This window comes from Lutra lutra, chromosome 9, assembly GCF_902655055.1.
Source record: "Lutra lutra chromosome 9, mLutLut1.2, whole genome shotgun sequence".
Lineage (NCBI taxonomy): Eukaryota > Metazoa > Chordata > Mammalia > Carnivora > Mustelidae > Lutra > Lutra lutra.
In genome coordinates this window covers 117,674,861-117,688,179 of record NC_062286.1, presented here as the reverse complement: position 1 = coordinate 117,688,179, position 13,319 = coordinate 117,674,861, and the positions used below count along the sequence as shown (strand labels likewise).

General features: G+C 54.4%; 1 protein-coding gene across 3 annotated transcripts; it reads left to right on the top strand.

Moving 5' to 3' along the window:
- The first annotated feature begins 2,016 nt into the window (after positions 1 to 2,016).
- DUSP15 (dual specificity phosphatase 15) lies at positions 2,017 to 12,884 on the top strand. Of its 3 annotated transcripts, none has more exons than XM_047746357.1 (7): positions 2,017 to 2,382; positions 3,180 to 3,213; positions 4,798 to 4,880; positions 7,923 to 7,972; positions 8,857 to 8,931; positions 10,105 to 10,276; positions 11,017 to 12,877. In XM_047746357.1, exons 1-7 carry the CDS (start codon positions 2,137 to 2,139, stop codon positions 11,287 to 11,289), a joined length of 933 nt encoding a protein of 310 aa, XP_047602313.1. In that variant the 5' UTR covers positions 2,017 to 2,136; the 3' UTR covers positions 11,290 to 12,877. The 3 variants fall into 3 exon arrangements, with proteins under 3 accessions (XP_047602313.1, XP_047602314.1, XP_047602316.1); XM_047746358.1 differs by having other exon boundaries at positions 2,242 to 2,431; positions 11,017 to 12,871; XM_047746360.1 differs by lacking the exons at positions 2,017 to 2,382; positions 3,180 to 3,213 and adding an exon at positions 4,458 to 4,577 and having other exon boundaries at positions 11,017 to 12,884.
- Positions 12,885 to 13,319: the final 435 nt, after the last annotated feature.

Below are 13,319 nucleotides of genomic sequence, written 5' to 3'. Positions count from 1 at the left end.
TCTTTCCAGTTTTCTCTGCTCCTGCTGTGTCCCAGGGCACCACCGCCTCACTGGCCTCCCTGCTTTGCCCCTCTAATATATTCGCTCTGGATAGGCATCAAAGTGACCAGCTTAAAATGTAAACCAGATGACAGGGCGGCCTCCCCTGTTAAATTTTCCCACCACATTTCCATCATACAGAGGAGGAAAACCTAGACTCCCAGTTATGGCCATACACAGTCCTGTGCACTGGGCTCCCCACTTTCTCTTTATCCTCAAGTCCCTTGGCGCCCCTCCTCTCCAGTCCCACTGACTCTTTGCAAAGGGCAAACTCTTCCCACCACAGGGCCTTTGCTTGTCTTGTTCCTTCTGCTGGAAATCTCTCTACTCTTTAAACATCTGGGTCTTTCTTTTACATCAAGTCCTAGCTCAGATGTTGCTTATTTAAGAAAGGTTCTTCCTGCCTCCTTCTCTTTCCCTAACTGAAAATTGTGAGCATTTGTAAATACTTTGTCTATTTGCTTCTTTTGTTCGCCTCCCCTCCTAGACCCCAGATGTCCTATATGTAGCTACCACCCACATATGGCTGCTAAGCATGTGACATGTGGCTAGCCTGAACTGAGATGTGCTCTAAGTGTAAAGTACACACTGGATTGTAAAGACTTAATACAATAAAAAGGATGTAGAATGTCTCAATAATTGTTCAATATTGATTGCATGTTGAAATGATAATATTGTGGATATACTGGATTAAATGAAAACATTAACAACCTGTTTCTTTCTACTTTTTTAATGTGGCCACTAGAAAATTTAAGATTACACACGTGGCCCGCATTATATTTCTTTAGGGCAGGGCTGGTCTACACTGTTAGCGGACAAAGGTAGGAACCTTCTCCGCCTTAGCCATCTCTGGGTCCCTAGTATCTGCCACACAGTAGGTGCTCAGTAAGCTTTGTTGTAGTTTTATGAGAATCCTATGCACAGGGAGAGATGAGACAGGCAGCCCCAAGGATGCTGTGAATTTGAGGAAGAAAGAAATGCCAACGACAGTTTTCTCTCTCTCCAGTCCCTGCATTTCAAACCAGTTCTGTCAACGTTCCGTCCTGCTCTGTACCAACATTCCCCCCATGGTCACCTGCTACTGTAGATATCAGGTGGTGGGTGGCTGGAGGACGGGAGCTGGAACTGCTGTTTCCATTTCAGACCCATAGGAGATGCCCCTTCTCAAGTATTTTATGATCTTCAGCTTGGGTCCTAGTAGCCAGAAAGGGCTCACCTCCACATACGGGGACACACATGGCAGCTGGGAGCCAAGGGAAGCTGTCCAGGGTCACCAGCAGGTCAGAGGTGAATGGGACCTAGAACCTTTTCAGGTCCAGGACTCTGGCCTCTAACTACATCCTGTTGTAGTCTCCCTTATTCCAAGGGACTCAGGTGTCTGGAACCTTCCCCCTTGCCTCCCTCTCCTCACATTTGACCTCTGATCTCTTGAGGTCCCTTGAGGGCACTAATGCCAGGTCTCCCCAGAGCTGACCCAAATGGCGCCATCCGCATAGACGCCAACGCGGATGGTACGAATGGCTGGGAGGGAGTGAGGGAGGGAGGATGGATGGACGGATGGATGAATGGATGGACCGAGGTAGGGATGAATGGTTGGACTGGAGGATGGGAGGACAGATGGCCGCATGAGTGGAGGAGGAGGACGGCTGGCTGGTAGGACGTCCGCATGGGGGCGCGGGGGGGGGGGGGGGCAGCAGGAGTGAGGATGTACCGAAGGAAGGAATTACCCACACAGTATCTGAATACAGGGGGACCCATAGCGATCCAAGTCCGGCTCCCGTCACGTTTCTGCTAGGAAACCGCGGCCAGGCCGATGGAGCCGGGCGCTCAGCCCCAGGGCCCGCAAGGAGGTCCGGGGCAGCGCCGGAGCTGGGATCCGAGTGGCTGCGCGGCCGGCCGGGGGCTCTTCCCGCCCCCGCGCCCACCCCACCCCCCCGCGCCAGACGGTGCCAGGTGGGGGGAGCGTCCCCGCCCCCACCTCCGGAGGTGGCGGCCCCACGCGGCCCAACAAGCTGCCGTTGTCCCGCGGGCCCCGGGCCCGGCACACTGGGGCTTTGTCCAGCCCCCCGCCGCGACCCACGGTGGGGGGGGCCCCACATGACCGAGGGGGTAGGAGGAGCCTGCGGCGGCGGCGGCGGTGGCGGCGGCGGCGGCGGCGGCGGCGGCTCCACCACCATTTCCCTCCCTCGCCGGGGGTCGGCGGGCGGTGGTGGCGGCGGCGGCGGCGGCGGCGGCGGCGGCGGCGGCCGGGCAGGGGCCCCTGTTCTCCGCCAGGCTGCAAGCGCCCGGCCTGGGCCCGCAGAGCAGCTGCGACCCAAGCGCTCTCCGGGCGGCGAGCTGGGGGTGCGCCCGGACCCCCGCCCCCGGGATCATGGGGAATGGCATGACCAAGGTAGGGGGGCGGGGATCGCGCAGTCCGCACCTGGCCGCCCCCAGCCCCGCCGGGGCGCAGGCTCTGCCTGGGTCGCTGTGCCCGCCTCTGACCTTCTGGCCCTGAGGCTCTGTGTGTCTAGATCTCGGTCTCCTGGTGACTCTCTGACCCTGCATCCCTGTGTCTCTCTGCTCACGTCTGTCTCTCTGGGTGTCCTGGCCTCGCTCTCCCTGTGTCTCTGTCTCTGCCTGTTTCTGTGACTCTGTATTTCTTGTTGGGTCTTTTTGTGGCTCTCTGTCACTCCCACACGCTATGTCTCTGAGTCCCTTTCCCTGTCTCCAGGTGTCTCTGTCTTCCTTGTCTCTGATTCCTTGGACTCTCTCTCTGGTGCTGTTTCTCCGTCCTTTCCCCTCTGTCTCTGCATGACCCTCCTTCTGTCCCTGCCTTCCCACCTCCCTCGGAATTCCCCACCACCCACCTGGCAAGTCCATCTCTCTCCCTGTCCCTCCCCCACCCCCGCACAGCGTGTTCCTCTTCCCTCCCTGCTTCAAGCTCTCACCCCTACCCAAGCTGGCCTCCCCTGGTGCCCCCCTCCTATCCTCCCTAGCCCCTCTCACAGAGTCCAGGCCCAGGAGGGGGAGGAGATTGCTGCCTGAGTCCTGAGGTCCAGACACCTGGTCATGGAATGGAAATGGGCTGTGGGCCCCCAGCTAGGTAATGGGAAGTGGTGCACCCCTACGCCACTGACCCCAGCCTGTCTTTCCTGTAGGTACTTCCTGGACTCTACCTCGGAAACTTCATTGGTGAGCACTGCCCACTCTGTCCCAAGGCTGTGGCACTCTGCCTGTCCAGGCCCATGTCCACCATTCATGCTGTGGCCCACGCACCTTGGAAGCACTCAGGAATGGGGCCGGGGGCAGGGAAGCAATGCCAGGCTGGGAGGGAGAAGGAACTCATGAGGACTAAGGGATATGTAGGATAAGTGTCCCTAGTGCACAGGGCTCAAAACACCTGTCAGATGTCAGGCAAGTCTGCACCTGCTCTGAGCTCCAGCCTCTCCCCCAGCACATGGCCCACTCACCTCTCCAGGCTCTTACAGCCCTGAGGTTCCGGGTTGAGGTCTGTTCGGGGTGCTGCTTCTAGCTGGGAAACCAGGAACCTTACCCCTACAACCTTCTACACAGAGGGGAGGTTTCCGGAGACTGGATTGTACCCAGAAACTTGTTAGTGAGCGCTGCCCATTCCATCCCAAGGCCATGGCCCTCTCCCTGTCCCAGGCATGTGCTAAGAGACAGGCTGATCCTGAGACTCCACACTTTTCCACCTGGAGTCAGAGAAAGCTTCAGAGAGGAAGGGGCATCTGCACCAGGGCAGGGCTTTCCCCACCCATCCCTACCCCCCTACCCCCTGCCCTGGCATTGATGCCCCACTCTCGTGAATCTGATCTCCTCCTCTCTGGGAGCCACCTCCGCTGTTCACACCCCTTGATTTCTGAGTATTGAGCTAAGGAAACTCTGGACCCTCTTGAAGTCTGTAGCCCCATGAGGGCAGCGGCCATGAAGTTGCCCATGAACCCCCATGCCCAGCCAAGGCTGCACATAGTAAACACACAGGAAATGTGTTGAATGAAGTAGACTTACGGAGAGAAAGAGGATATGTGTTATTTATTCTGATTCTAAAAGACCCCCATACACTGGAATTCCAGCCCCTAGAGACAGCCACTGATATAAGTGTGAGGTTTAGCCTTGGGTCGGTTTTCATACATATTTGTGAATGCAGATGTAACATTTAAAACAAAAATGGAAGACTACTCTGCACGCTGTTCAGTCACCTGTTTCCTATGTAATAATGCACTGTGGACATGCTCACACATCAGCACAGAGAGGTCTTTTCTAGTCATCGGCTGCACAGTATTCAAGTATGGATACACCATTATTTATGTAGCTTTCTCAGGGTGGATGTTTAGGTTGCTCCCACTTTTTAACAATTTCTCGTGTGTTTACTGTTATGAGCAGTACTGCAGAGAACATCTTCTACACACAGCTTCTGGGTGAGCAAACCTTTCTGCAGACAGAATTCCTGGCTCCATCAAAGATATGCCAGGAAAGGGTGTTTGCTGTGGAAGGAACTCCAGGGGCAAGGCTGGGAAGGGGCTGGGCTGCGACTTGTGGGTGCCCCAGCAACAAGACTGAAGCCTAGGGGTGCGGTGGGACCTGTCAGACCAGGAGCAGGAGGGGGCCAAGGAGCAGGGGGCTGGCAGAAGGTGGGACAAAGTGGAGAGGGAGGGGTGGGGAGGGGAGCTGGGCAGTGAGCTCCCACCTCTCTTGGCCATCAGGGACATGTGAGTAGCACCAATCAGACAGGCTCAGGCATTTCATTTCTTTCAGATGCCAAAGACCCGGACCAGCTGGGCCGGAACAAGATCACACACATCATCTCTATCCACGAGTCACCCCAGCCTCTGCTGCAGGTACTCCTTACGCCTATCCTTTGGTGGTGTACAGGTGCAGAGGGGAGCTTCAGCAGCGCCCCCAGCACCCATTTCTCAGGTACTTACTATGTGCCAGGCCCTATACTGCCTCCCTGACCCATACTTGGCCATCCTGTTAAAAACTGCCTTGTTTTACATCAGCATCCTCATTTGATCCCTATTTGGCAACCGAGGCCCAGAGAAGTAAAGTAACTTGCCTAAGGTCACACAGCCAGGAAGCTAAGGAGCTAGGATTTGACGGTCAGAGCCCAGAGGCCTCACCCTGAACTTTAAAAAGGCCCCTCCACGGGCTTTCCATTGCCCAGCTGAATTGATGACTACAAATGGATGGTTCTGTGTTCTGCATCTTGTTGTGTAATCTTGGGCTGTGACTTTACCTGTCTGGGCTTCTGATCCCTCAGTCCCATCTGCCCCTAGAGGGGCTGCTGTGAGGATGCAAAGGGGCTGTAGGACGGTGAAGATGCTTTGCACACAGTAAAGCATGGCCCCCACCAGAAGGGTTGGTGCTGGTTTTATGGGAGTCCTGGAAAAGAGAGGGTAAGGTTGTTCTTTTTGGGGGGTGGGGGGAGTAAGGTTGTTCTAACCCAGAAAAGGAAAGTAGTAAATCCAGAACAGTTTCGTAATCATGGGCACAGGACTTTACCATTCTGAGCCTCAGTTGCCTGATTTGTAAATAGGAATTTTATAAATATTTATTTGAGAAAGAGAGAGAGGGAACGAGCAGGAGGGTAGAGGGAGAGAGAATCTCAAGTAGATTCTGCCTTGAGTGTGGAACCTAATGTGGGGCTCAATCTCACAACCCCGAGATCACGACCTGAGCGGAAACCAAGAGTCAGACACTCAACCAACTGCATTACCCAGACGCCCCTAAGATGGTGTTTTAATAACAGCAACTACCTTACTGAGTTGTTGAGCTCCACATCAAGGCCAACACATTACAGCCGATCTAGCAAAGTTAATCATATTCTTATCCCATAAATAGAGGCCCTTCCTCCTTATCTATTAGAGTGTGTGTCACCCACTAAATGGGGATAACTGCAGGTGGAAAAAGGCTCTGGAGATCTGAAATCCAGACAGGATTTGCTGTGTGACCTCAGATAGGTTCCTTCCGCTCTCTGGGCCTTAGTTTCTCCATGTGTCCATGTTGATGGTCTCTAAGAGCAACCTTCAATAATCTGGGATTCTCAGCGTCATTCAAACAAGAAACTTCCAGGTCAGTGGATCCTGATTTTGCTTTACAGGGCAGGCTTGTTTTGGAGGATTTGGAGTATGCAGTCACTCGATTGCACAGGGAAGGCTGTCAAGTCATGAATAGATTGACTAATGAAATGACTCCTTGCCAGATGAGTCCCTACTCCAGCAGCCTTCCCTTCTTCCCACGGGCAGCCCTGCCTCCCCATCTATCAGTGAATTTACCAGTCAGGGTTTGATAATGCCCAACAATCCCAAGGCCAAATGTGTTGCAAAGGGAAATTGCAAACCTTGCAAAAGAGGCAGGATGGTGTGACCTTGGGAAAAGTGAGGCAGAGAAGGGCTGGAATCTCACACAAAGCCATTAGCAAATGAGGACCTGGCCCGGGGTCCCTTAGCTAGGGCTGGTGGCAGGCCTGACACAGGAAGAGTCGTTTGAATATCAAAGGATTAAAAGAGGTCCTTGAGAAAAGTGATTCTTGGAACAGGATCCCAAATCATCCTATGATCTTGTGTGAAGGTTAAGCACCAAGTAAAGGATGTCATAGCCAGTTTGTGGGAGAAATTACTGATAATTCATCCCTTGATTATTTTAATAATTAGCACACAGTTTTATAGCCACAATTAATAGGTAGAAACTTATTTTCATGGTTTTTGTTTCTTCTCAAGATAATGAAATTTATTTTTTTTAAAGAATTTATTTATTTATTTGACAGAGAGAGATCACAAGTAGGCAGAGAGGCAGGCAGAGAGAGAGAGAGAGGAGGAAGCAGACTCCCCACTGAGCAGAAAGCCTGATGCGGGACTCGATCCCAGGACCCTGAGATCATGACCTGAGCCGAAGGCAGAGGCTTAACCCACTGAGCCACCCAGGTGCCCCTATTTTTGATAAGACCTTTAAAAAACCTTTTTGGGGGGATGCCTGGGTAGCTCAGTAGGTTAAGCAGCTGGCTTCAGCTCAGGTCATGATCCCAGCGTCCTGGGATCGAGCCTGCCTTTGGGCTCCCTGCTCAGCAGAGAGCCTGCTTCTCCCTCTCTCCCTCTGCTGATCCCCCTGCTTGTGTGGTCTTTCTCTCTCTCTCTCTCTCTCTCTCTCTCTCTGTCAAGTAAATAAATAAATAAAATCTTTAAAAAAGAAAAGGAAAATAAAAAATAGAAAACTTCAAAAGAAAAAAAAAAAGAGTCTGCCTTCGGCTCAGGTCATGATCCCAGGGTCCTGGGATCAAGTCCCACATGGGGCTCCTTGTTCAGCAAGGAGCCTGCTTCTCCCTCTCCCTCTGCCTGCTGCTGCCCCTGCTTGTACATGCTCTCTCTCACTCTGTCTCTATGACAAATAAATAAAAATCTTAAAACAGACCAAAAAAACACACCTTTTTCAATAAGTAATCTCTCTGTGTCCAACGTGGGGGTTCGAACCCACAACCCTGAGATCAAGAGGTGCATGCTCTACCGACCAAGCCATCCAGGTGCCCCTGTTTTGTCCTTTTTTTGTGTGTAATTTTGTAATCCTCATTTGGAGGAGAGTCACTGTTAGTGGCCCCTTCCTACCTATTAAATAAAAGATCCCTGAATTCTTTTTATCAAGTCCTTATGCCCAAATCACCTATGAGGTTAGAATACCAAAAGGTATCTCAGAAGCTTCTGGAACCGCAGACAGATAGAGCCAGGAGGCACTCAGCTGATATCTAGCCTCTTTGGATAGAGAGGGCAACAGTGGCTCAGAAAGGAGCAGGATCTGGGCTGGGGTCATGAGGTGCTTGGGTGGCCCAGACCAAGGCCGGCAGCACAGCCGAGGGCCCCCTACTGCCCATGTGTGTTTTGTACTTGCAGGACATAACCTACCTTCGCATCCCTGTGGCGGACACCCCTGAGGTACCCATGTAAGTTCTCTGGAGGAACCGAGAGAGGTGGTGGTGGTGGTAGGAGGGTGGGGGGTGGTCTGGGGGAGGACAGAGCGGACTCATGCCAGAAAGCTGTCCTGGGGAGCCTAGCACAAGTGCTCACTCAGACCTCTCTTTGCCTCTGTCCCAGCTATGCCCTTGCCTATGCCCCAGGCCAAGACCCTTAACCTCCCAGACCTCAGTGTCTTTAGCTGTGAGATGGGGAGAGTACTCTGCCTAAGGACCAGACGCCCAGCAGACTGGAAGGGGTCAGGCTCAGCCAGTTCCTGGCCCTGGAGTTAATACATCCGGGCTCCAGCCAGGCTTTGCCATTTTCTTGCTGTGTGACCTTGCACCAATGGCTTTCCCTCTCTGAGATCAGATGGTGCAGGTTGAGAATCCAGGACAGGGCCTGGTCTGTAACAGGGACTCAGAAAGCAGGATTTTTGTGTGTGTTATGAGCTGTAGTGCCTTCCCAGCCTGGGAGTGACCCAGATAGACACTCCTCCCAACCATGGCTGACCACCCTTGTCCCCAGGTGCTCTGCTTGCAGACCCCAGAGGAGTGGGACTCCTCTGTCTCCTCCCACGTGTCCTTGAAAGACCAAGATAAAGCCTCCATGAAAAGAGGATCCAGGGGACCCACAGGAGAGGTGCTCCTGCCTCTGTGATGGAATTTCTCATCATTGGCTGCTTTCACTACCTGAAATGTCCCCATTGTGGCTTCCCACAGCCTTGCACTTGCACTATCATACAGGCCCTGTTTGCTGCCTGGGCCAGCCGCCCTGAGGACCCTGGGCTCTTGACATCCCATCAGTGCAGAGGGGGATGACTCCTAGGAGACCTGCCCCCCAATGCTTGTTACCCTATTGCTTTCTTCTCTAGCAAAAAGCACTTCAAAGAATGTATCAACTTCATCCACTGTTGCCGCCTCAATGGGGGGAACTGCCTTGTGCACTGGTGAGTTAAGAGAGGGATGAGGGGAGCAAGTAAGGGACTGTCCTCCATCACACCCAAGCACTCACACTATGGGGAATTAGGAACCTGGGATAGACCTTCTCCAGCCCGTTGTCACGCATGACTGTCCGCCATTCATCTGATGGAGGCTGGTCAGGGGGGCTCCAATCAGGGCTCTGTCCCTTACCAGCTGTGTGGCCAAGGCCAAAGAGCTGTTTCTCCCCGAGACTCCCACTTGCTCATCTGTAAAATGGAGAAAAGACTGATACCAGATGGGCTAACCATAGGGAGTAGGTGAGGTCAGGCAGGTGGCCCTGCATCCTGAGTGTTCTTGCTCCCTCTCCTCCCCTTCATGCTTTTGAGGAAATAGGGCTGAGCAGTGGGGGACCCCAGGCTGGGAGACAGGGACTCACCCCAGTTGATATCATTCATCCCATAACTTCCCACTGAGCACCTAGCCTATGCTGGGTTCAGGGCGGCTCTCTCTCAGAGCCCTTGCCCTAAGAACAGCTCCTCCAGCCTGTCACCCTTTGCCCCTGCTTGCCCCACTCCAGCTGCACTAACCACCTCCCCACCCTTCAAATCCTCCAGCTCCCACCTCGTGGGCTTCATACACTGCCCAGAACATTCTTGACTGACCCCTACCCACCTTTTAGGACTCAGCTTGATGTCACTTCCTCGGAAACCCCTTCCCTAATCCCTCCCCAACCCCTCCATTACATTAAAACCTTTTCCTATATGATCCCTTAGCCCCTGGACTCCTCATTGGAGCAGTTATCCCTACCCAAAATTGTTTCCCTGGTTAGTGGCCTTCTCTCCCAACCCTCCTGAAAGCCCTGGGACAGACCATGTTTGTTTTATTCCCCACCATATCTACAGTACCTGACAAATAACAGATGGTCAGGAAACGTTTGCTGAATGAATGAATGAAGTTATTTTCCCACTCAGGCCTCTGATGTGGGAGAGTGCCCGGGGGATACTCCAGGCAGAAGGAACAGCATGGGCAAAGGAAGTGGGAAAACAGGTCCTGGCAGGCTCTTTGGGATGGGAGCTCAGAGGCAAGGACGAGAATGAGGGCAGGTGGGAGAGCTGAGGTGGGGAGGGGGTGTCTGGGAGCAGGGCATGGAGGAGATTGGGCCTTACCTGAAGCCTGGGGGTGGGGGGTGGGTATCCCAGCTTTGCAGGCATCTCCCGCAGCACCACCATCGTGACGGCCTATGTGATGACTGTGACGGGGCTAGGCTGGCGGGACGTGCTTGAAGCCATCAAGGCCACCCGGCCTATCGCCAACCCCAACCCAGGCTTTAGGCAGCAGCTCGAAGAGTTTGGCTGGGGCAGTTCCCGTAAGGTAGGGGCTGGGGCAGAGGCAGGAGCTGGGCAGGGCTGGGAGACTGCTTCCCGCTTGAGTGGAGCACTGATAGGAAAGAAGTTAGCCTGTGCTTCAGACCTGACGGGAGATTTTCTGGGGTCTCGAACTCGCGACCCCTGAGCTAATCTAGCCTCTAGGTGTATTTTCTTTGGTCAGCCAGATGTTTTCTTTTCCTTTTTAGTTTAGTATTTGGATGCCTTTGGGCTAGACTATGGACCCTTCAGTTTGACCACGTCCCAGCACTGCCTTCTCTATCTGCCTGGAACCTGGAGGCATTTGAATGTTTGACCCCTTTGGGGAGAAATGTCCATTCCCTTACTCCACCCCTGGGTCCCTGATAAGGCCAAAACCTCTCCTTCTTTTATACCCACTGGGCGGATAGCCAAGAGGCCAGTGTGGAGGGGGTTGCTGCTCAGGGAGGAGGACTCAGGTGGTCCCCACTGGGCTGGGGGCGGGCGTCGCTTTAGCAGGTCTGGGAGATGGAGTGTCCAAGGCGAAGTGTGGTCCAGGAGAGGGAAGGGACTTAGAGGAGGAGGGGGCTCAATGCGGGCGAGGGAAACTCGGAAGGGAAGGGGAGAGGATGCTCAGGAAGGGGAGGGGCCTAGCGAGGGGTGGGGAGCTCGCGGACCCGCGGAAGCGACGAGGACCGGGGAGGGGACCGGCCGGCAGCCCGGCACCGACCGACCCCTGGCCCCCTCCTCCTCCCCCCCACCCCCCAGCTCCGCCGGCAGCTGGAAGAGCGCTTCGGAGAGAGCCCTTTCCGCGACGAGGAGGAGGTGCGCGCGCTGCTGCCGCTGTGCGCGCGCTGCCGCCAGGGCCCTGCGCCGGCGCCCGCGGCCCCGGCGCCGCACTCGGCCGCCTCCGAGGGAACCCTGCAGCGCCTGGTGCCGCGGCCGCCCCGGGAGGCCCACCGGCCGCTGCCCCTGCTGGCGCGCGTCAAGCAGACTTTCTCTTGCCTCCCGCGGTGTCTGTCCCGGAAAGGCGGCAAGTGAGGATCCCGGCCCGCCGTGGCGCCCCTCTTCCTAACGACCGGTCCCCTTCGGGGCTGTCTGGGCCTCCCTCGGCCTCCTGGACGGTCCCAGAGCCTGTGGGAACCCCGCGGCGCCCCGAGCCCTGCCCCTGATGCCCGCCCTGCTTGTCTGCGTCTGCAGTCTGTGTGTCCTCCATCCGTGCGTCTCTGTGTCTAAGCCGGCCTGCTGCAGCCACTTGGTGCCTTAGTCCTTGGGCTGGGGGGAGGGGGCACCCGGGCCTCCACCCTTAAAGGCAGCGGGAGTGGGAGTGGGTGGGGGTGGGGGGGTTGGATGGGCCTGGAGGATATTAAAGAGACACAGAAGCTGTCTGTCTGAGCTCCTCCTAGTCATTCAGCAAGGGGAAGGGATGCAGGACTCTGCGTGGGGCTGGAGCTTGCAGGACACAGGGATGGGAGGGGGCTGGCATCCCCAAGGGTCTGGAGGAGTCCGCCACCTCCTCAAAATCGCTCTGGGCAGGGCTGAATTCCTGGACTCGGGTTTACTGCCTGACCACCCCATCCAATCTCTCCCTGAAGCCCTGGTCTCCTGAAAAGGCCCCTGAATCCCTCCTTCTCTCTGAACCCTTTTGCCCTCTAAGCTCTTCTCCATGTCACCAGCTCCCTCCTCTTCTCTACTCAGAAATACTAGCTGGTAAGCTGTCTGAATAGTGCCTCCTTCATGCCTGACTTTTTAAATGCATGAATTCCCTTCATCTCTCGAGGAAACTGAGGCTCAGAAAGGGTAGGCAGCTTGCCTGAGGACAGCTGGAGTAGGGGAGGCTGGATTTGACCCTAGGCAGTCTGTGTCCCATGGTGGCTGTTAAGAAGTAGTTCCTTGGTGACCGTTTAATCGGATTATTACAGGCCTTTTGGTGGTGACTTATATAAAGTTCTTTATATATTTTGCATATTAACTCCTTATTGGATGTTTCATTTGCAAATACCTTCTCCCACTCAAGACCCTTCCCACCTAGAGCTTCAAGGCCAGGGGGCAGCCATTGAGGAGGGAAGGAAGGCCTTGGGGCAACCCCAGCAAGCAGCAAATGGACTCGAGTTGAACAGAGGTCATCCGAGCTGAGTTTTCTGAACTAAAAGTAACTTGGAGTTGAGAGGGGTCTGAAAAAACTCCAATCTAATAGCCACCTGACTGGGGTCCCTGTTATGCACCAAGCACCCTGTTCAGGGCTGTGGAGGAAGCCCAGATGCCAGTATAGGGGTGAGAGGATGGACGAAATAATCCTCATCTGCTGCCCAGCCTCCTTCTCAGGAAACTGAGGTTGATGTCCGAGGTCACCAGCTGGCAAGTGGTGGGGCTGGGATTCTAATCCAGACAGTCTGGCTGGAAAGTCAAGGGAACCCCATCCTCCTAATCACTATGACTCTGCCACCCAGAAAAATGAAAAGATTGTCTGACACATTTAAGATTCCCACTTTGATGTAATTATTACACTTGGACTTGATCCTATGAAATGCTTTGCTCCCCCCACCTCACCCCACCCCCCCGCCCCTGAGCCCTACAAGTGGGTCTGAATTGTGTCTGTAACTGTAGAGGGGTCAGAACTGAGTGGCTGCTGGGTTGGGAGAACAGAGGGTGGAGAGCACGAAGAAGATGTCCCCGACATGTGCACAAGGAGGGTAGTACTTCCAGCCTCTGGTCAACACTGACCAGGCATCCAACTCTGTGCTCATTCGGAGTTTTAGTTTCCCCATGTACACAACAAAGGGTAGAGCAGTCCAAGCTTCTTAACCTCTTTCAAACTGCAAACTCCCTTTGACAGTTAAATGAAAGATGCAAACCCTAGAAAAATGTATATACACGAAAAAAAAATTGTATATACTTTCTGTGGGGAGTGGGTGTCCCTAAACCCCAGGTGTAAGCTGTTGGGAGATAGTGGGGGGCACTGTGTAGTGTCCTGAGCTTTGGGGACAGAGAGACACAGGTTCAGGTCCTGACTGCCTCCGAGTACTAGCTCTACGACCTTGTTACAGGGCTTTAACCTCTCTGAGCCTTAT